Below are 25,044 nucleotides of genomic sequence, written 5' to 3'. Positions count from 1 at the left end.
AAAGGCCTAGGATTCCACCCCTACCGATCACGCCAGCCCATGCCTGAACAGAAAAATTTTAAAGAGCTGAATACCAAGACTACGCTGTGAGGATGCTAAATATTATTTCCATTTCATTTCAATATTCATCCTCTTTTGAGAATAATCAATCAATTACTTTCTTTTCAGCTCAGAGATCAAAGAAGAGACTTCCTAATTACCTTGTATCATGTAAAGTGATTTAATTATACATTTATATTTTCCTACTTTTGCTCATATGCCATTTCCTTTGTCACAAATTCTAAGATTCCTTTCATTCTTCTAACCTAGTCTTCAAAGTCACACTTTCCTTCCTTCTGGCCAATTCCCAAAACTTTGATTCCTTCACCACCACCTCTCCCCCCCCCCCCCCCCCCCACACACACACACAAGCAGGATCTCTTTACCCAATAATACTTAACCAAAAACTGCTGTTTGAAACCAGTAATACTTAACCAAAAAACGCTATTTGAAAGACAATGCTTACAGTACCTGGAATCAAGTGACAACAGCGAAGATGAGATTCTGAGCCAACAATGACCTGGTCCAGCAGGCCAGGTTCAGCTCACTGCCTACCATGAGGTGACTGCAGCTGGTGTGTGGAGTGTGACCACGTGGTAGACCATGCACACTGTGTTCAGGGAACTCTGGGTTTGAGCTCTAACACCAATTCTGAAGCAAAACCCTGACCACCAAGAAGCCCATAATCAAGCCAAACATAATGAGATACAAGTTTCATGAAAAAGACTACGCAGAAACAACATTCATTCACTAATTATCTTTATAGGTAATTTCTGTAGTGCCCAATTAGGTTTGAGTATACGAAGACTTCTTTGTGTTTTTTTCCTTAGAGGGAACTTGCAATGTGACCCAGGAATTCTTGGGCACAAGGAATCCTCGACTTGGCCTCCACAGCAGGTAGGACTACAGGTGCACAATGCTACCATGCTTAATGTATGGGGCAGATGAACTTTCTTAACTACCAGGTATAGGTTCAAGCAGTTGGGAGCTCAGAATTTTTAGGCCTTACTTATGTGCAACTATGTGTCTTCATGCCTGCCTGCCTGCCTATCTACTGAACCCAGAGCCCTGTTTGCATGGGCATATACTCTTATCACTGAGCTGCATGCCCAGACTTCTTGAAGAAGATTTAATTTTATTTGTGTGTGTAGATGCTTATGTGCCACATGTGTATGGGTGGTCATGGGGGTCAGAAGAGGATGCCAGTTCCTCTGGAGCTGGAGTTATAACAGTACAGACATGAACACTGGAAACTGGACCTAAGAGGTTTCTTGGGAGATCAGCAAGTACTCTTAATCACCGAGCCATCTCTTCAGCCCCGTTCCCCGACTTTTTTGAATCAGAGTCACAGTTGATCACACTGGCCTTCTCTATAACCCAGAGAAGCCTTGAACTTGCCATCCTCCTGCCTCAGCCTCTCCTACAGCCAGGATTACATAACTGTCAACAATTGCCTCATCCTTTTTAAAGTGGCACGGGGGTGGGATTCGAGGGTGCAGCTGTTTATCAAATTACACTTTACCCCCAAAAGAAAGAATGCTTTGCAAAAGTTATGTCACTAAGATGCTTGGAACACAGTTCCAAAACAAACAGACTTAATTGTATAAATTTGGGCTGTGGCCGGATGGTGCTCACTAAGTTTTCTGATTTGAACATGCCACAATTCACTGCTTCTCCCTTTAAGAGGTAAGTCCCCTTACCTACTTTTTTTTTTTTTACTATGCAAATAAACCCAGGAATAGAAACAAGTCTCAGACATAAATATAAATCATATGCAAATTATAAAATAAGCACTATTTGCCCCAAATACCCAACAACCTTACCGTTTTTCATTTCCGTATGACTTCTGTGCAACTTTTGCATGAAGGATGAGTACTGTTTGATCGCCTCGTTCTTTTAAATAATTTCGCATAGCTTCCCTGCAATCAAAATATAACCATTACTACTGTAGGGATGGTGCTTTTGTCAAAATCTTCCACTATGGCTGATGAGAAGAATGCTTATGAACATTATTAAACAACAAACTTAAACACAAAGCCAGAAACAATTACGTGAGCTACCTTAAAAAATCCTGTGCAAAGGACAATACACACCCGCTTTCACCCTGCGTCTTGGTTGTTAAAATACAACGAATGTTTACACTGGCTGTGTAATTCACTGACTTTCTCTATAGCTTATCTGCTCCTCTATCCTCTCATTTAACAAAACATCAAGTCACCGGAACTTCTACTGCCTGACCCCAAACTAAGTCTCCTAAAGAATTTTGTTGAATATATTAAAAAGCCGCTAATTGAAATTTTTGAAAATTATATTAAACTTTCAAAAAAATTCAACATGACATCAAATGAAAACTGCCACATGCTTATTAAGTAAATGTTTTATGAAAATTTCAAGGTGTATTTATTTACCTGAGTTAAGTGCCACACAGGAGGGAAAACTCTACAGCTTTAAGTAGAATCTCAAGTCTTGAGATGTTTTACATTTTACACATCACAAAATCAAAGTCAGGATAATCAAGGAATACTTTTAATAAATTTAAATTATATTCAACTTACATTATAAATAAAGACAATCCAAATGACAGTAATAAGCGGTCAAAACTGTCAACTGTCATAAAGTCATTAAATATAAAGAATTATAAATCTGTGTCACTTGCGCACTAAATCCCTGGATAAAGCACTGAGCCTCACCTAGCTTTCACTCTCAGAATCTGAACACTGGCGGTAACACAACTGCCTGGGTCAGGGTGGTTAAAGGGGTCTAATGAGAAAACCTAATGATATTTATTCTTACTGAGAAAAATGTTTTAGCTGCAAGGCATGGAAAGCGGTACACAGTGTGGGCAGAGAGACTGGACCTCCCCCACTGAAGGGAACAGAATGGAGGAGCGCACTACTAGCAAAGGCGTATACAGTCAAGCGCTGAAACATAGTGTCTATCTAGGTCAAGGAGTAAGGGGGAAGGACCAGGACCATGCACACAATCTCTATATTGAACAGACAGCAATGGCAAGGCTGCTGAGGTATAACTATGGGAGATGAGTGACAGCTCAGAGAATAAAATGGGGGAGGAGATTATAAAATAAAAAACAACAGCAGCCTAGGGATAGCTCGGTGGCTAAAACCTTTACAAGAGGGCCAGATTCCCAGAACTCATCTAAATACCAGGGAAGCATGGTGACCCACCTGTAATTCCAGCCTTGAAGGCAGAGCCAGGAGATCCCTGGAGCAAGACCAGCTATACTGTCAAGTTCTGGGTTTGATTAAAAGATCCTGGCTTAAAAGAATGAAGTGGAAGAGAAGTGAGAAAGATTCCATGATATACATGGAAAAAAAAAAAAAAACAAGATTAAAAAAAACGAAAGTCGAGAGAAAGCCAACACTGCCAAAATTTGTGTAAAAGTCCCAGGCATGGAACTTGAAAAGCAGCTATATACTTTAAAAGTTTTGTCTGCAAGCACATTTTCTAAATTAAATTCTGCTAACAGTATGACCTCTGCCATGTCACTTGGTAATTATTTGCTTATATGTTTACCAGGTTATGTGGTGGCTTTTCTTTACCTCCCCAGACATACAGCACAGGCTTCAAGGAAAAGAGCTCTGCCTCAAGTTCTTTTACTTGATACACAGGCTGGACTGAGGCCCCAGGCACACAGGGCTGTCTTTTCTGGCTGCAATGGGAGAAGACACAGCTAATCTTGTAGAGAATTAGTGTGCCACCAGGAAGGGGAGGGAGGAAAAGGACTCTGTGAGGTGGGGGTAAGGGGGTGGGAGAGACAACATTTGGGATGTTAAAAAAAAATGAGATTGTGCCGGGCAGTGGTGGTGCACGCCTTTAATGCCAGCACTTGGGAGGCAGAGGCAAGTGGATTTCTGAGTTCGAGGCTAGCCTGGTCTACAGAGTGAGTGTCAGGACAGCCAGGACTACACAGAGAAGAGAGAGAGAGAGAGAGAGAGAGAGAGAGAGAGAGAGAGAGAGAGAGAGAGAGAGAGAGAGAGAGAGAGAGAGAGAGAGAGAGAGACACACACACACACAAAGAAGTGAAGCTGTGCTAGTTAATTTTTCTAAGCAAGTATATTAATATAACCAACAGCCTTGACACCTCATGACCAGACACTGTTAAGTTACTTTCCTGAAATGATACAGAAGAGGCAGGAATCAAAGCTAGGTAGTTTAGCAATCTCAAAGACAAAGTTGTACTACTGGTAGTACAATGGCTAAGCTAGGAAACAGGGTCTGAATCTTAACTCTGTTCCTTTTGAACCTGAGGTTTGTCTCTTCTGTGAAGCTACTGGGAAAGAGGAAAAACATAACAAACCTAAAAGTGAGTTAGGCCCCACCCCCGACAAGTAGTTCCTGTCAGCAAGTTATAGGTATCATCATTATTTTCCTTTTAAAGAACCATCCCAAGCTCTTAACTATATACACATGCTGCAGGAGAGAACAGGCATGGGAACTTCCGTGAAAGCTTTGCAAGCATGCTGGTAAAAGACTTGGGGATGCACACCGCCTTATGCTTTTGACTTAAGCCTCAATGCATTGTGAGAAGAATTTTTGGGAAGAAGTTGTCTGCACAGGCTGACTGACCAAAGATGTGGGGAGGTTAAAATTTTGCTATTTCAGAGTCTAATTACAGTCTATTTGGGGCTATCATTAGTATACTAAATGGTCATATCCCCACCCCCACCTCTGTGTCAGCTCTTGCTACTAGCCAGATTTAGAATGTACTAATTTAACAAAACCTCAATTTTCCACCAATAAAAAGACTACACGTGTTGTCAGATGGCATACCAGGCAGTCTTCTATCTCCCATCTTGCTCTAACCTGCTTCTCTGATATAACTGTATTTTCTAAATCTCTTAGTTTATAACTTTGTTTTATCGCCATAAAAATTCCATGAGATTGCTTCCATGTTAGCACATTGTATTTGGAGACTTTGATGAATGTTTCTGGGCCATGGTCACCTATATTTTGCTACAGATTAAACCTATCTCCCATTCCTTTGAGGTGAGAGCTTGTCATTCACCTCTGTACAGCAGTATCTACCAAATCTACAAGCACATTTATATGTTTGTCTTATTTAATGAGAATGAATACATTAAAATGTAAGAACAGCATCCTGCTACAGAGAAGGGGGACAGGCAGGTGGCTCAGCTAGTAGGGGTGCTTGTCCTGCAAGCCTGACAGCTGTGGAAGAGATGACCTACTCCTGAAAGTTGTCCTCTCATCTCCAGACATAGCCACTGATGTGCCCCACCAACAATAACAAATGAGAGCGAGAGAAGTGTAAGTACTAAACACTGTTCAAACATCAACCTCACTCAAGTCAAGAACAATACATGATTCATGGGTCTTGCACACGGGATTTTAAGAGCAGAGAGATGTCTCCATGAAAGAGATAGGCTCTGTGAAAAGTATTGCTCCCAGTAACAGAAAATAGATATTTTGAGCAAAAGAATATATAATCATTCTAGCAATTATGCAAACTAAAATAATGGTAAACCTCACAAAGAAAATCCTGTTACTCAACAAATTTTAGCAAGAGCATTAGTTAGCAGCTCCTAGTTTGCAGTTATGGGAGGAGAAAAATAACAAAACTATCTCTGAAAGAATGTGTAGGCTTCTATCCCTGGGATCCATCCATGGAAGGTGAGAAGATTCCCTTTTCTCAAATGGTCTTCTGACTTCCACAATTACTGTGTACCGTGCACTTACTCATGTACACAGGTGTGCGCACGTGTATACACACACACACACACAAATGTAATACTTAAAAAGCAAATTCAGTCATGTTGAATAGTGTAGTCTTTAACTCCATTTATTTATACTTTTAACTAAAAATTTAAATCATATATAAAGAATTCCCCTGGCCTCATTAGAAACTTTCCCACCAATACTGTTTGCTTTGGGAAATAGTTAAGATAGAACAAGGCAGGGTAGGCTTTGAAAGTTCCTTAAAAGAGAAGACATGCGCCCCACATTATACTCCCTATAACACAGTGAAGACAAACCTCTTAAAATATTTTTTTGCCAAATAAGACATTGTTTTCCTAAAGTAGAGTCACTTCAGAGGAGAATAAGATTCCAAAGTTGGTATTAAATGGTACTAATTTTGGTATAGAAATTATTAAGAAAATATCCTGATTTCAAGTTTGTATTTAATAAAACTAATTTTACCACAGAATTAGTTATTGGTTTTCAATTTGCATTTGCCCTTAGACACATCTGCTAAGTTTGCATAGACAATGAAGACATCTGCAGTTTGCTTTAAGAAAAACAAAGCTTAATCGAATTCTCCCAAAGCAGATAGGCTACTCTCCCATGTTATCTCCTATGTAAAAAAGTTACTAAAATGTTAAGAGTTTTAATGAGATCTAGTTGGCCTACCATATGGTGGCGTTAGTACCAGCACACTGCACCACACTGGAACAACAGGATAGTCTCGGCTCCCCAAAGCTGTTCTTCTGGGTCTCTGAAATCCCTTCTGCTCTGTCCCATTCCAGGAAACAACAATAACCATCTGCATCCTGTCAGTAAGAGCAGCTATTTTCTAGAACTTGTGTATGCAGAGCTCATTCTTTTTTTGTACTTCTGAACAGAAATCTTTGTTCACATGGAGTGTTAGTCTATAGTTGTGTTTCTGTGTTTTAGTAGCATATGAGCATTGCCTACCTTAGGTAACAGCATTCTGTCCTCAGAATGCACTAGAACTAGACCCTTTTCCCCAGCTTTGAGGAAGGTATCTAAAGGCTTCGTCCTGAAGTACTCTGTAGAGCCAGGCACTGAAGCCAGCTGAGTCTTAGCTCCTGCAATAGATACTTCTGGGTTGGTCTGGATTGGTTTTCTTCTCACTGAAGAGTCTATGTGCAGCTTGTCTGTGTGGCTGACTGAGCTCTGCTGCTTCCAGCATCCTACACAGTTCTTGCTCCTCTACTGAGCTGTGTGGAGCAAGCTGAGCTGATGGAGCTCAGAGGGCCTCACTGTCCTTACTCCTCTGCTCTTGCGCTCTGTTTTGTAAAAAACTGAATTTCTTGGAAGTTTCAGTCTTTAACTCTATTCCACGACGGTTAGATAAAACCAAAGCACAATTTATTCTGGGCATAATTCTACAAAATATTAGTGTCTAAAATGATAGGATCTATGTTTAAATGACTAGTATGCTTACCTAGTGAGTCGTTTAGGTGGAGGCCGCTCACCAAACTTCCTGAAAAAAAAAAAAAAAGAAAGTAAGCCATCAGATAAATGTCACAGTAAACTATAAGGCATTAGAAAGTGTTCCTTATGACTTGTCAATCTTAATTATCAACAGTGAAAGACAAATCCCCCAGCAATCATCTGTGACCAGAAATAACAAATATACAATACAAAGAGTTCTTAGAAACAAAGGACAGAGAGATGGCTCAGCAGTAAGAACACTTGCTGCTGTCTCCCAAAGACATGAATTCAATACCTAGCACCTACCAATCAACTGTAACTGCATGTCACTTAAAAAACTACAACAACCACTTCAAATACCCAAAGAAGAAAGGGGGCCAGAACAAGTGCTGTGAGTACAGAGCAACGTAGCACCCACACCTAAGCCAGAGGATCAGAGCCACTCTGCCTCTGCTGTTGCACAGCAGCACTTGGGTTTTGGAAGCACAGTAATGAACTGAAAAACAGGCACAAAACATGGAAGAAACCTCTTGTCAATGGGATCGCAGAGCTTAAAGCAATTCTATTTTTTTTAATTTTACAAATTTTCTCCATCATCTTGAAATGGGATTAAAAAGAATTGAAGGCAAGCAACATCACTGAGCTACTTGAAGGGAAAGTGGAAAAGAAAAACACTAACAACCCAAACTTCTATAAACAGTATTTAATTATAATAAAGTACTGGGAGTTCTGAGCAATCACTTCAGAAGAAAGTGCTAGACAGAGCAGACTCACTCATACTTTCAAAGCATTTGTACCAATAAGAGAAACGGACTACATGCTGTTCATCAGCATTCAACCCTTGATAACAAATGGTTATCATGAAATAACTAGGAATTAAGTACAGGTATGTTCAAACATCAGTGAGCAAGAGGCACAAACCCATGCCCTTATGGAACTTATGCACAACCAGGGCAAACAGACAGGGAGATAAGTTAATCATATTCATAATTTATGACAGCAAAAATTTTAGAAAAATTTATCTATCTGAAAATTTTTTGTTATTGATATTTGTTATGAGACAGGGTCTCATGAATCCCAGGCTGGTCTCCAACTTACCAAGTAGTTAACAACCTTGAACTTTTGATCCATATGCTTCTATCTCCACAATCAGTTTTATTCAATACTTAGGAATCAAACCCAGGGCCTGTGTGTACTAAGCAAATACTCCACGAACTAGGCAATATTCTCAACCTTTAATATACATTTTAAGAAAACATGTAATTTATTTTTAAAGAGTTTACTCATTTTCTATCTATGAGTGCAGAAAACAGACCTTTGAAAAAGACACTATCATGAAGGAGCTAGGGAACAGCTCAGTGGAGAACGCTTGCCAAGGACTCACTCAGTATCCTGGGTCTCTGATCCTCGACCCCAACAAAAGGACATGTACTGCCTTTTTAAAGCTTATTTTGAACCAGGTCTTATCTTAATGGTTACTTTTAAAAGCAACTGTGCTAGAATTCAGCTCAGTATGACCACGGTTCTGATGAATGCAACAAATAAGAGGAAGGCAGTATGCTGTATCCTCCTAGACCACCGTGTTCAGTTAGCACATTCCTATCAGAGCAAACATCCCCCAGAGCTGACCTCAAAGAAAGGTAGTAGACGCCGAAAGATGGAAACACACCCCTTGCCCCCACCCCACCCCCTTTATTATACATACTGTGTAGAAACACTTCACAAGTACCCTTTTTCTTAATTTTTAAAGCCCCTTCTATATTTTTTCTCTTTAAATTTAAAAAAACAAAAACAAAACAAACAAAAAAACCTTCTAACTATCCGCCAGTAATCTGTGTCAATGAATAGGAACAGAAAAGACATGACCTGAGATCGTCATCCTCAATTGCACTCTGCACCTGGCTTTTCAAGTATGTCTATAGAAGGTTAGTGGAAGTTTGGGGGGGGGGGGGAACTATGGCCTCACAATGAAATTCTCTAAATTTGTAAACTCAAAAAATATATATATAATTAGACTGTGGACGAACTATTTCAGTTGTGTGTGTCACTGAGTAGGGCAGAATATAGCTGAGTGGTAGAATGTATATACTTAGCTAGCATGCATGAAAGCCCTGGGTTCATGTGCAGGATCCCACTCCCCATAAAATAAGGCAACAGGGAGATGGAATGAGTCTGAGTGAAATCATATTTACTGAATGCCACTTATGCAATGCAATAAGACACAGTGTCTCTTTTATTACATTATGGTGAAACTGTAGACCTTGAATTTAAACATGAGGAACAAATTCAAACTGTGAAACAAACAAAATAAGAAACTAACCCAGTTAAAAAGACAAAAATAAACAACAACAAAAAAACATGCAACATGTGGTTTAGGATGTTTTTCCATTGTAGAAGACATTAGAAAATTAACAGTATCTGAATAAAACAGATCAGATTAATTTTAATTTCCTAATTTCAGTTACTGGTCTTACTTCTAGAAATACGGTAGTGTTTAGAGAAAAATCTTATGCTGGCATTTTATCTTCAAATGGTTCAAAAATAATCATCTGTGTGTTCATCGTATGTATGTGCAGACAGATATATACAGGAATAATATAAATGTGGCCAATGTTCTCACTTGAGGTATCTGGGTGACTATTCCAGAAACAATACAATTCCTCTTCCAGGCACATACTGAAAACAGGTGAAAAGCAAACACTCAGAGTGGTACATTGGCTGCCTAGCAGCATATTCACAATAGCTTAAAAAGTGAAAAGAATCCACAGCACCCACTGACAATTAGGAGAACAAACAAAATGCTATATACAAAGAGGGATTATTCAGCGTAAAGGAAGATAATACTGGCATATACTACATACATGAACCTTGAAGAAATGCCACACATAAAAGTTGACAAGTAGTATTGAGATCCCTAGAATAATAAAATTCATAGAAGAGAGAAAACAAAATTGTGAGTATAAGGAATACATGTGCCTGTGGTCAGAAAACACTTTATAAATGTTTGATGAATATTTCTTGAATACAACAGCTTCTATAAAATATATCTTATGACAATTAAGACACTAAATTCTTTCCAACCCTATTATCATGCTGTAAATGCTACCAAGGAATGCAAAACCAGGTGTCAAATGAAAGACAAGGACCATGTTGTCTCATCTGCACAATGGATAATTCATCATTGCAAATAAAATATAGAGGTGGCTGTTTACTGGGCACCTTAGCTTTCTGTGGTGGTCTGAATAAGAATATTCCCCATAGGTTCATATATTTGAATGCTTTGTCAGCAGAGACTGGCACTGTTTGAAACGATTAGAAGGATTAGGGGAGACCTTGTTGGAGTAGGTGTGACCTTCTTGGAGGAAGTGTGTCACTGGGGGTGGGCTGTGAGGTTTCAAAAGCCCATGGATCAGGATGTAGCTCTCATCTACTACATCAGTGACGTGTGTGCTGCCATGCTCCCCACCTGGATGTTAAGGACCCACCCTCTGAAACTGTAAGCCAGTCCCCAACTGTTTCCTTTTATAATGTTGCTTTGGTCATAGTATCTTTTCACAGCATTAAAACACTGACTAAAACACTTTAAAAAGCCAGAATTTCATTCCAAAGAAAAGAGAAAACAGAGCAATTGGAAACCTGGCCTAACTCCACAGAGCTAAGAAGTTGTAGGTAGGGGCCACGGTTCAAGTTTGACTCCCAAACCAAGTGATTTCTTTCTCCAGTTTCATCAATGGTCCTCAAAGTTGGTGGTATTTCTGACTCACAAGGCAGAGCTTTCTCCTACATTTTTCCTAAAGACTTTAATTTAGGTGTATGAGTGTTTGTATGTGTGCATGTATGTGCACCATGTGTACCAAAGAGGCCAAGAGGGCAGCAAATCCCCTGAAGTTGGAGTTATAGGCAGCTGTGAGCCACCCAATGTGAGTGGCTGGGAACCAAGTGTGTTCTGTAAGAGCAATAAGTATTCCTAACCACTGAGCCATCTCTCCAGCCCAGCCATCCCCTAACCTCTAATTACATATCGATCATGCAAAGACAAGGACAAAACACCATAAAAAAATCTATAAAAACACCATACTTTTAATATCTCCTTGCTTTCCTGCCCTAAAATGCCCTATTCAATTTCTTTGTGATAATACTCATTTGCTTATCCCATTATACCATATTTAATCTTTCTGGGGGAAAACTCTTCAATAAAGTATTTATCAGTAAATGATCAAATATTATAGAATCTCAACCAAAAAATATAAAGACTGGCATATAGTTAAATAAGCCAGAAAAAAAAATATGACTGTGGTAATGGCTCTAAGAGTTAGTTAAATACAGATTATAAACAAGTGTAAGTAACCTAGAAACAGCTTTCACAATGAGCCAGACTTATACAATGGCATTTTAGGCTATCCTTTTATGCTGGCCAAATTTTAAGTCAGACATGCACAGGGACAGCATTATAAGGTTATTCTTGACACATTAAACATTGACTGAAATACATATAATGTCAAGACTTCTAAATGGATAAAGACATTCCCTTGGTTTGGTTCTGTTATAGCTGAAGAAGCCTCAGCCCATTTGTGTTTTCCCTATTGAAACACAGACCAGACATAAGAGCTCGGAGGAGGTGAGTTTCTCAGTTTCCTCTTTCTGTACAACGTGTGTGTGTCTGTGTGTGTGTGTGTGTGTGTGTGTGTGTGTGTGTGTGGCGCAAATGACAGACCAAGACAGCCTGTGGTAAAAGAAGTACCAAGAGGTCAACAAGCTCCTTACTCTGAAGGAGGTGTTTTGTCCTGGGTCAGTCTTCTAGGATTTAAGATTTATGGTATTTTCCTAGCATCCTTGTGACTGACCCTTGTTGGTCTACTCACTTCTTGTTGGACCTGCCTTGTTCTGAGACACAGACACAAAGGTTGATCTCAGTCAATGTTCACAGTATTAATCTACAGGAAGAATACAAAGTAGTCTTTTGTTTGTTTAAAGCACAAGTAATGGGGACGTGGGGGTGGGACTGGAGAGTACAAAAAGATAAGGAAAAAGAGTCAGAGACACTGGAGCCAAGAGAGCAGCAACAAAAGAGAGGAGAGAAAAAGACTGTTTTAGGGAGTGTCAAAGCCACTGAGTCAAAGAAAGCAAAGAGTGATGGAGAATCCAGTAGCTATAAAAGGGGTGATTGTCCATCTCCTAACAAACTAAATCTGGTCAATCCCAAATATGGAAATATTTTAGTTGGATACAGCTTTTCTTCTGTGGGATGTGAAAAAGATCACAATCAGTTTCCCTATAAATAATCTGTTTTCACTTCAAGAAAATGCTCCAATTATTAAGTGAGCTACTTTCAAGTTCTGCTCCAGTAAAGTCCTTGTTTTCCCAGTGCTTTTTAATTATTCTCTAACTTCAGCCTCCAACTCTGTGAAATGGGAATGCTGAGCCTGGGTATGGCTAATGAGTGCAAAGCACTTAGCAGGGAGTATACCGCTTTCTGTCAGTACAGGAACACACTGAAGCCTTTCTAGTCTTTAGAGCAGTGGATCTCAACCTTCCTAATACTGTGACCCTTTAATACAGTTTCATGTGGTGGTGACCCTAACCATACAATTATTTTCACTGCTACTTCACAGCTGTAATTGTGTTACTGTTATAAATCATAATTGTAAATATCTGTGTCTTCTGATGGTCTTAGGCAACTCCTTCGAAAGGGTTGTTCAAGCCCCAGATTGAGAACTGCTCCTTTAGACCCACTAGTATCCAACTCACAAGAATAATGTGTTTATAGAGAAAAAGATTGTTTCAAAACTAAAACAAAACAAAAAATCCTTTTGAATATTTTGCCATTCTATTTGTAAATCAAACATCAAGCAAATAAGAGTATGGATTCATCCCATGACAAGATACGTATTTATCTTAAAAACTTAAGCTTCATTTAAAAAAAAAAAAAAAGTATTCATTTTGTAAACACTCACTAGAAACAGGACTATAGGAACGAACAGAATAAGATCTGTTAGTGGGTATATGGAATCCATTTGGAAAACCAGACTACTACAATTTAAAACTTGCTTCTTGAAGAGGGAGCTAGTGAAAATTTGAAAGATTAATGCTTTCTATGGATCTACTTGCTCCATCCCACCTTGTTATGGATGTGCATGGATGCTGTCTGCTTCTAGCCTGTCAACTAACCCCAGCTAAAATTCTCACAGGTTTTTCCACAGGAATTTCAACATAGGAGTCTTAATAAAACTAAATTAATACTGAGTTAGTTCAGTTGCTCAACTGCTGTCATCACCTTCATCACAATTACTGTAATAGGCAAAACACAAAAGCCCTCAAAGTAGATACTTGTTCAAAAAGTCTATCTTGTCTTTCTATCCCAGGATTCCCAGCTGTGCTCTTCCTAACCAGTTTTTCAATGTTGCATGCTTACAGTCACAACTCTTAAAGATTCCATATTAACACAAGAGATGTTACGGCACCTGACACTGCACAGCTTCCCCACAATGGGCTACAGAAAGACTCATGGCACTCCAAGTAAGAATTTGACTTCATTACTAATGGAAATGGGACTTCCTCGTTTTAACTGTAAGTTTGGGCATTGTGAAGACCTCAAGCCCATCTTCCTGTTCATCTAGCCTATCTTCATGTCCTAGCAGTTCTGTGGTGCACAGAAAGGTGGCTTCAATTAATTTTTCAAAAAGGTCAATTTTCTTCATACCCCCATTTTCCTCCCAGGAACTGACCTGACTCAACAAACTGCATTTTCTCAGCTAGGTTCATACTTCAGATGAGTTATGAAGTACTTTTTCTGGAGCTATCCCACATCCCACAAACATCCAAAATAGTAGTATTTTTCAAAGTAATGAAATACAGCACAAAGTCAAAACTGTGTTAATGACACTATCATCACTTGCTCAGGATACAAGTTTTGTTGCCTTAAAAAATTATTTTAGGTACTTTTAAACGGTTTATAAAAACTCTTGCAACAGTTAATTCTCATTTTACAGGATGACTCTAACGTTTTTTTTTTTTAAGTGTTTGTTTTATTTTATGAGTGTTTTGCCTGCATGCATGCCTGGTACCCACAGAAGCCAGAACGGGGCATTTGATCGCATGAATCTGGAATTACAGTCAGTTGTGAACCGTCATGTAAGTGCTGGAGATCTAATGCAGAAAGAGCAGCCAGTGCTGTTAATCACTGAGCCATCTCTCCAGCCCCCTCTGACATGTTTTTTTTTTTTTTTAAATAAACAAAAGCATACTGAAATCATATCTAGTGGGGGCTGAAGAGATGGCTCAGTAGTTAAGAGCACTGACTGCTCTTCCAGAGGTCCTGAGTTCAGAAACCACATGGTGGGTCATAACCATCTGTAATGGGATCTGATGCCCTCTTCTGGTGTGTCTGAGGACAGCTACAGTGTACTCGTATACATAAAGTAAATAAATCTTTAAAAAAAGATCATGTCTAGTAATGAGTGCCTTAACTTACAATATGCTCTTTTTAGAGATAAGGGAACTCTAGTCACAGAATCCACCACTAAGCCAGACTATACTGTCCTTAGCTGTGAGCTAGGAAGAAAAACTCAAATAGACGAGATGTCAGGGTGCATTTATGACACCAAAGAAAAGGGACATAGCTCTGAAGAGTAAATGCCACAGCTCCCAGCAGCATGAAGCAGAACATTGGATGTTGAAAGTGGGTAAACCTGGTAAAGTGGGAGAAATCAACCCTCTTCACGATGAAAAGCTAAGCAATGCTACTGAAAACAGAAAGACAGCATTGTCTGAAGACAAGAGGAAAGTAATAAAGAAATTGAACTCTTCCAAACCCCAAATCCACACACTCTCACCATGCAACACTTCCTACTAACAACATGTCTGCACACATCTATAGATAACAGCTGTGAAGGTAATTAACAAACATCTATTCCTACCAGAACAGATATTTTGGCAGTTCAAAACTTGATTCTACCAAAGTCCAACTTGGCAAGCCAGTGAGTTTCTTGAGCTTACTTATAAAGCGTGGACAAGAGGTGACTTACGGGAGTGAGGATAACCCCCAAACAGCTGTAGCTGATAAGACAGACTTGGCTAACACCATCAAGACCCACTGCTGCACTGGTTTCCCATTCTCTTCTACTCCCTACAGACTCCTGTATCTTACTTACACAACATATGTATGTAAGGGGATCCCTACAGGCAGTGTGGAGGGTATGGCATACATACCACTAAAAGAGGGGGGGAAAGTCGGTCATAAAGCAATTATATTTAAAGAAGTCAGAAACTTGGTGCCTACAAATGAAATCCCATTTTCTCATGAAGTGATAAACTTGATCTTTTATTGTTGCTTTAAACAATGTGGTTTGGGCTAAAAAGCTAGTTCAATGGTTAAGAACACTTGTTGCTTTTCCAACAAGAGGATCTGGGCTTGACTCCCAGCACCCAAATGGCAGTTCACAATCATAACTCCAGTCCCAGGAGAACTAATGCCTGCTTCTGACCTCCACAGGCACCAGGCATACACAAAGTGCATATCTATAAATATGGGCAATAAAAATGAATGTGAAAAAGTTTAAATCATGCAGATTTTGCTAAATTTTAGCTGTCAAATCAAAAGTGGCCATGAACCTCCTCCTCCCAAAAAGTGACCTTGAACGGTAGGTAGATGCAGAGACATTTCCTTGGCTTGTCTAATGGCCAAATCCTATCCTTGCAAGGAAAATCAATGTGAAAGGTTAAGCCATGCTCGCTCTTAGGTTACAGAGATGACAAAGTGGGGACAAACAGAGCCTCAGATAATGAGGGCACTAAAATAAGAGGACATGCATCAACAAAAACCTCACAAATTCAGTCCAGGAAACACCTAGGCAATTCAAGATCTGAGCAGAAATTCTACTTATTCCAAAACCACTGGCAGGATAAAAATAAATAAATAAAAACTGAACTATGGCAATGTTTGGTAACAAACTGGACAACACAAACAAGAAACTAAGACACTACCTATGCTGTCTTTATAACAGGTGAAAAAGTCTTGCAGAATTATTGCAATCAAGGTTTTAAAAATCTACTAAAACAAGAAAATGAAAAGATCATTTTAAAATGCAGGCCTAGTGTAAGTAGGCATAGGCAGAAGCAGGTAGATCTCTAAATTCCAGGCCAACCAGAGCTACATAGTTAGACTGTCTCAGAAAACAAAATACTTAACAAAAAAACAGTGTATCTTAGGCAAAACTCACTATAAAAGGCAAGTCCAAAGTAGCAGACAGTAACAAGAATATTGATAAAAAATTCTCACCCTTAGTTGTAACAACTTTAGTTGTAACATTAATAAATATGAAAGAGCCTATGCAAATGTCTATGTGATGTCTCACTTCATCTTCTTTAGATACAGAAATACATTTTCATGCCAGTTTTTACATCCTACTTTTGGTTTTACTCCCATAAACCAAAGTCAAAATACAGTAAGCACTAATAAATACCAAGTGATAATGTAGCATAGCACGTTTATTCTGAACGCATGAATGTCAGCTAAATGATGATGAGCAGGTGTGCTGTGCTCTAAAACACAGTAGGCATACACATATCTACACATATCTGTTGAACATGAATGGAAATACTTATCAATGACTCTGCTAGGTGGGATGGGGAAAACACATTGCCAAAAGATATTAGGACTCTAAAATATAGCTGTCATATCCACTTTCACATTCTTAAAAATTAACTCAGGGGCTGGAGAAATGGCTTAGTAGTTAAGAGCACTGACTGCTCTTCCAGAGGTCCTAAGTTCAATTCCCAGCAACCACATGGTGGCTTACAACCATCTGTAATGGAATCTGATACCCTCTTCTGGTGTGTCTGAAGACAGCTGCAATGTACTCATATACATAAATAATTCCTTTAAAAAATTAACTCAGAATATTGGAAATCTTGGAGGTTATGTTTAATTGTACTGATACATTGACTGGAGGTTATGTTTAACTGTACTGATACATATTTAGAACGTACAACTTTGTATACATGAAGACATGCTGTGGTTAAAGAATCAGGACAGCCACAATTTAAAAAGAAAATTAGATCAATAAATAAGGCATCCTTCTTGACAACTGAATTTTTGAGGGTTCCAAGTCAGTACATGAGAACTAACCTATCAGGATAAAAAATATTTTAGAATAGGACTGGAAAAGTGGCTCAGGGGTTAAAATCCAAGTTTTACTTCCAGTACACACAGGGCATCCAGTTCCATGGGATTCAGCACTCTGGCCTCTAAAGGTACCTACACTCATGTGCACATGCCTGCGTACACATTACATATAATTTGAAGAACAGAATCTTTTAAATATGAAGAATATTTAGTCTGTATTTACTATATCCAGACTTGTATTTTTAAAACAATACAGTGTGACCACACTTAATAGCTTCACATAGCATTAGATGTTGTAAGTAAGCTAGAGATGACCTTTAGCGAGTAGTATATGTAAATCAGATACAACTATACCCAGTAACTTGAAGACCTTGTGCCTCCATGAATTCTGGCGTCTAAGAGAGATCCTGGAACCAAACACTTCAGGACAACTGTATTTGGTTTAGTTTTGACTATTGAGTTTATAACACACAATAATTATAAAGACAATATACGCAAAGATTATGCAGACAACAAGCTACTGCCAAAGCATAAATTTCAGGCATCCAAGTAAAATCAGAAGCCAAAAATTTGAAATGTTTATTTCATCAAATCTCACATAGTAATAATCTGAAGACAAGGTGTTCCAGTTCACTGCTACTGACTAGAAAAGGACTGGGAAATTCCTGCCAGCAAAAGGGAATTGCTTGCCGGGCGGTGGTGGCGCACGCCTTTAATCCCAGCGCTTGGGAGGCAGAGGCAGGCGGATTTCAGAGTTCCAGGCCAGCCTGGTCTACAGAGTGAGTTCTAGGACAGCCAGGGCTACACAGAGAAACCCTGTCTCGGAGGAAAAAAAAAAAGGGGGGGGTCGTTGCTTAAATTATGGTACACCCTTGATGAAAGAAGTTTTTAAGTAATAATGACATTAACATGGCAATATGCTAGGTTACCTGACTATATATATTGTTTCTTCAAAGTACATATTTTTATATTATTTAGACTTTATTTAGAATAGAAAAATATAGTACATTTAAAATACAAATACATTTCCTCAGGTATATTTATATCTGTAGCTCCAGCACTCAGCCAGAAGATGTCAGTAGAATAACTATAAAAATGGCCTCTCAAGAACAAACTAAGACTGAATCCCAAACCTTCCACATTAGATCACAGTAAGCTAAGGAGCCTCTAGTACTTAAGCCACCTTTTATGGACCATACTTTATTCTTCTGAAAACCTGGGGTAAAAGTAATGTTCACTGAGCAGCAATGAGAAACAGGAGTACACACACACAAAGCACTACCTGGCAGGCACAGAGTGATAGCAAATAAACTATAAGTCAGAGAGCAGGGAAGGCAGGTCTTCAATTTCCAGAAGTGACTGGATTAAAGGCATGTGCTACCATGCCCGGCCCAACTGGATTATTTTTAAATGGACACAGAAATTTCAATTGTACATCACAACCCAATATAGTATACTGACATACGTATAGGGCATGGATTGAAAATGTAGACTGTTTAAGGCAGTAAAATTAAATTTTTGACCTTTAGTCATATTTTACTTTGTAAAGAATAAAAATATTTAACTACTAAAGCAAGCAACTAATGTCAGAAAATACTACACAAGTAAGAACTCACCTCTTATTTCTAAATTCTTTCAAATGTTATTCTTTACTCTTCAACCACCATGAACAGCAAACATTCCAAAGAGCCAATTAAAGGCGATAGAGCTGGGCATAGTGGCACATTACTGTATCTCAGCAAGAGGGAAGTGAGACAAGAGGTTCCCATGTCTGAAGCCTACCAAGGCTACATACCAAGAACATGTATACTATACTCCCCCTAAAGTAAATCACACATCACATGATAAAAATTAAAGTAAGAATGCCTGTAATCTTGGCACTCATCAAAAGATGAATGAGATCTCATAGGTTCAAGGCTAGCCTAGGCTATGGGCTAATTATTTATGTTCTAGGCCAGCCTGAGCTACTAAGACAAGGTCTCAAAAAAAAAAAAAAATCAAAACCAAACACACATACATACCCTACCAAAAAAAGAAGGTTCTGAATTCTCCCACAATGCAGTGTTAGGGATTGAACCTGGGGCACACTAAGCAGGTTCTCTACTACTGAGCTGTATCTCCAGTCTTTAATTTTTTTTTTTTTTCCAAATCAAGTTCTCAGTAAATTGTTGAGGCTAGCCTTAAATTCACTATGTAGTCCAGGCAAGTCTTGAACTTGCAATCTTCCAGACTCAATTCTCCCAAGTAGCTAGAATTTCAGGTCCAGACTACCATACCTGGGTGAGGCCTTCTTTAGAACTTAATTAACTGGAGAATCCCCATCAAGTGTCTGCAACAGAACTGATTACTAATTTGCTGAAGGGAAAGAAATTCCACACATTTTTGGGTTGATTTAATTTTTCCCTATATTCTACAAGCTAACTTAATATTATTCCATATTGAAGTAATTAAACAATAAAGGCAATTTCACCTAAAGCCAATAGCCAAAATACCCCTCTGTCTCAAACATCTATCTGTCTGTCTGTCTGTCTGCCTGCCTGCCTGCCTGCCTGCCTGCCTGCCTGCCTGCCTGCCTGCCTGCCTGCCTGCCTGCCTGCCTATCTATCTATCTATCTATCTATCTATCTACCTACCTACCTACCTACCTACCTACCTACCTACCTACCTACCTACCTATCTGTTTTTCAAGATAGTTTCTCTGTGTAGCCCTGGTTGTTCTCAAACTCAAGAGATCTGCCTCCCTCTACCTCCTAAGTGCTGGTATTAACCGCATGTGCCATCACTGCCCCAGAAGTAATAAACTTAACAGGTTATCATTCGTGGAATGTTTCCCACAAGTTAAACTACTCATTTCAGTGATCTAGTGCCTTCCATTAGCTTAATTTCTATGATGGAGCTGAGAGAAAGAGATTTTAGAAAGCTGAAACACTGTGGAAGAAAAAACTATTTTTAAAAGCCTCCAGGGGCTTCTTTTTATATGTTAATTTCCAATTATCTTTTTTCACATGTATTTTGTGTTCTCTCAAGCTTTTCAACTTTCCACTGCCAATTATCAAAAATGTTTTAGGTATATATTATCAAGAAAAAAAATCTCATCGTAAGTCCAAAAATGCAATGCATTTTCTGAGATGGAATGGTATTAGGTACAGGGCTGCTGACTATATATGACCATAAAGTGAATATGACTTCTGAGTAGTGACAAATTTAAGAGAAAAAAATATTCCCTGGAAACCTCTTCTTAGCTCCCTAGCAAAGTAGATATAAGGAACTCCCAGCTCTACTCACTAACATAAAGTAGTTCTTAGCAGATGCTGTCTCCTAATAGGACAAGAAAAGTTAAAACTAGAGAGACCTACTCATAATCTATCAATGAGCCTAAAAGCATGCATGTCTTTTAAATATATATAACCATACTATCAAAATAGGAAGTTACTGGGGCCTGGGCGCTGGCCTGGCAGGTAAACTGCTTGCTGAAGGAAGTCAGGACAGGAATTCAAACAAGGCAGGATCCTAGAGACAGGAGCGGATCCAGAAACCATGCAGGGGTGCTACTTACTGGCTCACTCCCTCAGCCTGCTTTCTTATAGAACCCAGGACCACCAACACAAGAACTGCACCACCCACCAAGGGTTGGCCTCTCCCACATCAATCACTAATTTTAAAAATGTCCTACAGGAATGCCTGTAGTATGGTCTTATGGAGGCATTTTCTCAACTGAGGCTCCCCCTTCTTTCAGATGACTCTAGTTTGTGTCAAGTTGACATAAGAGAATAAGAGCAATGACTACTTAAAAAAACAAAACTTAAATCCTCTATCAACAATAATCTCACTCCACATACGTATTATACCCTAAAAGATCTGTGCAACTGCATAAAGCCAGAGCTTATGCAATACAGAAACTTGTGCCATCATCTCTAGAGCTAAGGCATTTTTCTCACCAACAAGGTTTTAAAAAAGTACACGTTACTGGGGCTGAAGAGATAGCTCGGTGGTTAAGAGAACTAGCCACTCTTCCAGAGAGCCAGCATCCATTTATCTGTAGTGCCAGTCCCAGTGGATCCTTGCCCTATTCTGGCCTCCAAGGCCATTGTATGCAATGTTCTTAACATGGAGGGAGGGCCCTCAAGTCTTCCATCTTTGATTTGTCCTTTTAAGAAGAATCAAACAAACCTTCAAAACCCACCTTTAAGAGTTGTTTGTTATGTAGTGGTAACATACACCTTTAGTTCTAGCACTCAGGAGGAAAAGGCAAGCAGATTTTGGTGAGTTCAAAGCCAGCCTGGTCTAAAAACCAAGTTCTGGGACAGCCAAGGCTACACAGGAGAAAACCTGTCTTAAAAAGAGTTCCACTGATGAAGTCATAAAAATAGAAATTGGGACTGGAGAAACCATTTGGTAGGTACAAGGACCTAAAAAGTGAGAGTATGGTGACACAAGCTTGTAACCTAGTACTGGGGAATGGACACAGGCAAATCCCTGGGAATCACCGGCCATCAGGCCTAGCCTATTTGGCCAGTTCCAGACAGTTCCAAACACTGTTTCAAAAACAACAATGTTGCCTGAGGAGCAACACCAGAGATTGTCCTCTGGCCTTCTGGCCTTCACATGAACAGAAACCTACATCCACATGCACTGCTGACACCGCCGACACCACACACACACACAATTAAAATGGGTGTGTGCATATACACATACAAAATATCATCTTGCGATATAAAGTATATGATGAAGTTACCATGGCATCCAAGATATTATTTGAAAGCAACAAAGGCCAAATGGACATACAAAAGAATAAATGCCCCCAACATAAATTATAGTTTGTTTTTTAAAAAAGTTCCATCACAGCTTTATAGCTTTCATCTTCCACACTCAGAGCCATTACTGTTTACTTCCTCTGACTCAATTCCTCAACTTGCACAAACTACACAGTTGTCACTGTTTTATGGTAACAGTCTTGTCAGGTTCTTGGTTCTTAGGAGCCCTAAATCTGATGGACACTGAGCTTCTCCCCTGCTCTTTGCAGTATGTGACCCAGTGGCCAGGTCCTCTGCTCATTTCTGGAGTACTGCACTGCTGAACCCTTGCCCTGCTGTTATTACCAGTTTCTACTCACTCCTTGCATGCTGGTGCTCTCCGGCTGCTTCTGCTTAGTCCTCCTTAGGATCTTGGTCTAATTAGTCCTCAAGTATGTTTTTCAAGTCTTGACCTCTCTCTTGAGCTGGAATCCTATACATAACTGATAACTGGCCACTGAATACCTTCATCTAGCTCTCCTGAATCAGCCTTCAATTCTCAAGTTCTTAGTCAACTGACCCAGAACTTCTCCCAGCATTAACTGAGCTCCTCCTCCCCTGTTCACTTATGTCAGTACCACCTACTCCATAAATGACACCAATGATCCCTTGGATCCATATAAAACATTGGAAATTCCCCACTTCCTGACAAATTTAAGAGTTCTTTAACTCTACTCACTCTCTGAACTGGCCTAATCAATTAATTATGTCAGAAAAATAAAACCTTACACTCTCTCCCAAGATACAACTCATCTTTGTACTATCTCAAAACATCACTGGATTGTTCTTATATATGATCAAGGAAAAACTTTCAAGTAGACTGAAAATTTCTGACTATTTCAACTATCAAGTCTACAATGTTTTTAGAATCTTAGTGAGTAATTTTAAAGAGCACAAATATATATGGATATCCCAAATTTCTGGCTTTTAAATTTTTCCAATGGGAGAAGTCAAGCACATTGAAAACTAGGGAAAGTAAACCTATTACTAGCAAGTAAAAACCTCCATCAAAGCTTCACTATAAGCAGGTGGTGGCTCACAACTTTAATAACAGTGTTCAGGAGACAGAAGCATGCAAATCTGAGTTCAAAGCCAGCCGAGAGTTCCAGAATAGCCAGGGCTACACAGAGAAACCCCACTTAAAAAAAAAAAAGTCCAAAACCAAAAAAGCTTCACTATGAACTGAAAAGAAGATGGTTTTGTAATTATAAACCCCAGCATGGCTGCATTCTGAAAGCCTCCCCCAGTATAATGAAGCCTACCTAAATTCTATCACAAGCCACTCTCAAAGCACTAAATAGAAGTTGTCATCTGACTAAGTGGAAATGAAAATAGCACGCTGACAGCAATAGGCCTATAATCCCAGCACTCAGGATGCTGAGGTAGTAAGAGACTCCCACACTCAAAGTCTACCTGAGGTTAATTAATTGGAAGACCCTGTCTAAAATAATATGGGGGGGGGGGGAGTTGATCAAAGTGAAAAGGTTGAACAAGCAGCTAAGAAATTCCTGAAAGGATGACTAGGGAGAAAGAATAAATCTCCTGGGACTGAAGAAGAGTATTTTATTTGCCCATTAGTTGAATTGTGATTAAGCATACACAGCTCCAACTGTGGGAAGCACACATCTCCATCATATTCTGTTACCAGGCATTCCAAAGTGCGGAGCTGGTGTGACTAGGAAATCGCCCAACTCAAACATAAACTTCAGGAGGAACTGCTCAGGAACGGCAATAGGAAAGCCGTCTGCTTGATGGAAATCATGTTTCAACTTCCCTGGTGAGCTCAGAGAATCAACTATTACAGCGCATCCCAAATGTTTCAGAAGTTTTAATTATTCATATAAACGGGCCAGGATATTAAAGTTAAATGTTACACAAAGGGATCTCTACCCTGCTAATATTTTCTAGCTAATTATTCTCATTGCTAGTCTACAACCGCTCTGTTAAAATTTGATCATGAATCGTAACTAACTCACTGGGAATTCTTTTGTATCCAAAGTTATGGTTAATAACTACAATTCACAGAAACTATTCTTTTTATAAGGAATAAAAATCCTTCTGGAAATATGTCCCATATAATGAAACATCAAATAGTAGTCTCTGAACACTTTAAACTACTAGGAAAGTATAAAACTAAAAAAGAAATTTTTTTTTATTTACTTAAAAAAGAAAAAGGGGTGGTGGTGGCTGGGAGAGATGGTTCAGCAGTTAAGAGCAATGACTGCTCTTCCAGAGGTCCTGAGTTCAGTCAGTTCCCAGCAACCACATAGTGGCTCACAACCATCCATAATGAGATCTGATGCCCTTTTCTGGTGTGTCTGAAGACAGCGACAGTGTACTCACATGAAATAAAGAAATAAATCTTTAAAAAAAGGTGAGGGGAAGAGTTGAAGGTACAGCTTAATGACAAGAGTGCTTGCCAGGCATGTGCAAGATAATAGGTTCAAGGCCAAGCATACCAAAAATTAAGTTAGCTAGTTAGGTAATTATCATCTCTATTTTCCTTTATAACTGTTTTCAGAATATATTAAGTACTGAAGGTTTTACAGTATGAAATCATGTTAAGCTCTGACTTTACATATGGTCTAAGGCTTTCACAAACAGCAAGCATAGTCCTGTGCATCTCTGTGTGTGCCTTTTCTAGAAGGGCTGATAGTATGGCTGCACACACTTCTGCACTCTAGAGGCAGAGGCCAGCCTGAACTACACAGTGGGTTCCAGATCAGTCCTGTCTCAAAAATCAGACAGATAGATACATAGATTCAAATCTAGGATTCTTGTTTGTTTGGTTGGTTTGGTTTTTAAAAACAAGGTTTCTCTATGTATTCTTGGCTTTTCTGGAACTCCCTCTGTAGACCTAGGCTGGCCTCAAACTCACAGAGATCCTTCTGCTTCTGCATCCCAAGTGCTGGGATTAAAAACAAGCACTAAGAT

The 25,044-nt window shown here is 39.2% G+C and overlaps 1 protein-coding gene across 3 annotated transcripts in view; it reads right to left on the bottom strand.

Moving 5' to 3' along the window:
• Rbpj (recombination signal binding protein for immunoglobulin kappa J region) overlaps nucleotides 1-25,044 on the bottom strand; it is a 186,135-nt gene that overhangs the window by 20,132 nt on the left and 140,959 nt on the right. For all 3 annotated transcript variants that reach the window (XM_076938502.1, XM_034508515.2, XM_034508517.2), the window contains exons 2-3: nucleotides 7,205-7,243; nucleotides 1,863-1,958 (exon numbers count right to left, since the gene is read on the bottom strand). In XM_076938502.1, the coding sequence (XP_076794617.1) occupies nucleotides 1,863-1,951 (89 nt within the window). In that variant the 5' untranslated portion in view covers nucleotides 1,952-1,958; nucleotides 7,205-7,243. The remainder of the gene's footprint in view (nucleotides 1-1,862; nucleotides 1,959-7,204; nucleotides 7,244-25,044) is intronic.

Source organism: Arvicanthis niloticus, chromosome 7, assembly GCF_011762505.2.
Source record: "Arvicanthis niloticus isolate mArvNil1 chromosome 7, mArvNil1.pat.X, whole genome shotgun sequence".
NCBI classification, from domain to species: domain Eukaryota; kingdom Metazoa; phylum Chordata; class Mammalia; order Rodentia; family Muridae; genus Arvicanthis; species Arvicanthis niloticus.
The sequence above is the reverse complement of the archived record's forward strand: the minus strand, read 5'-3'. Positions and strand labels throughout refer to the sequence as shown.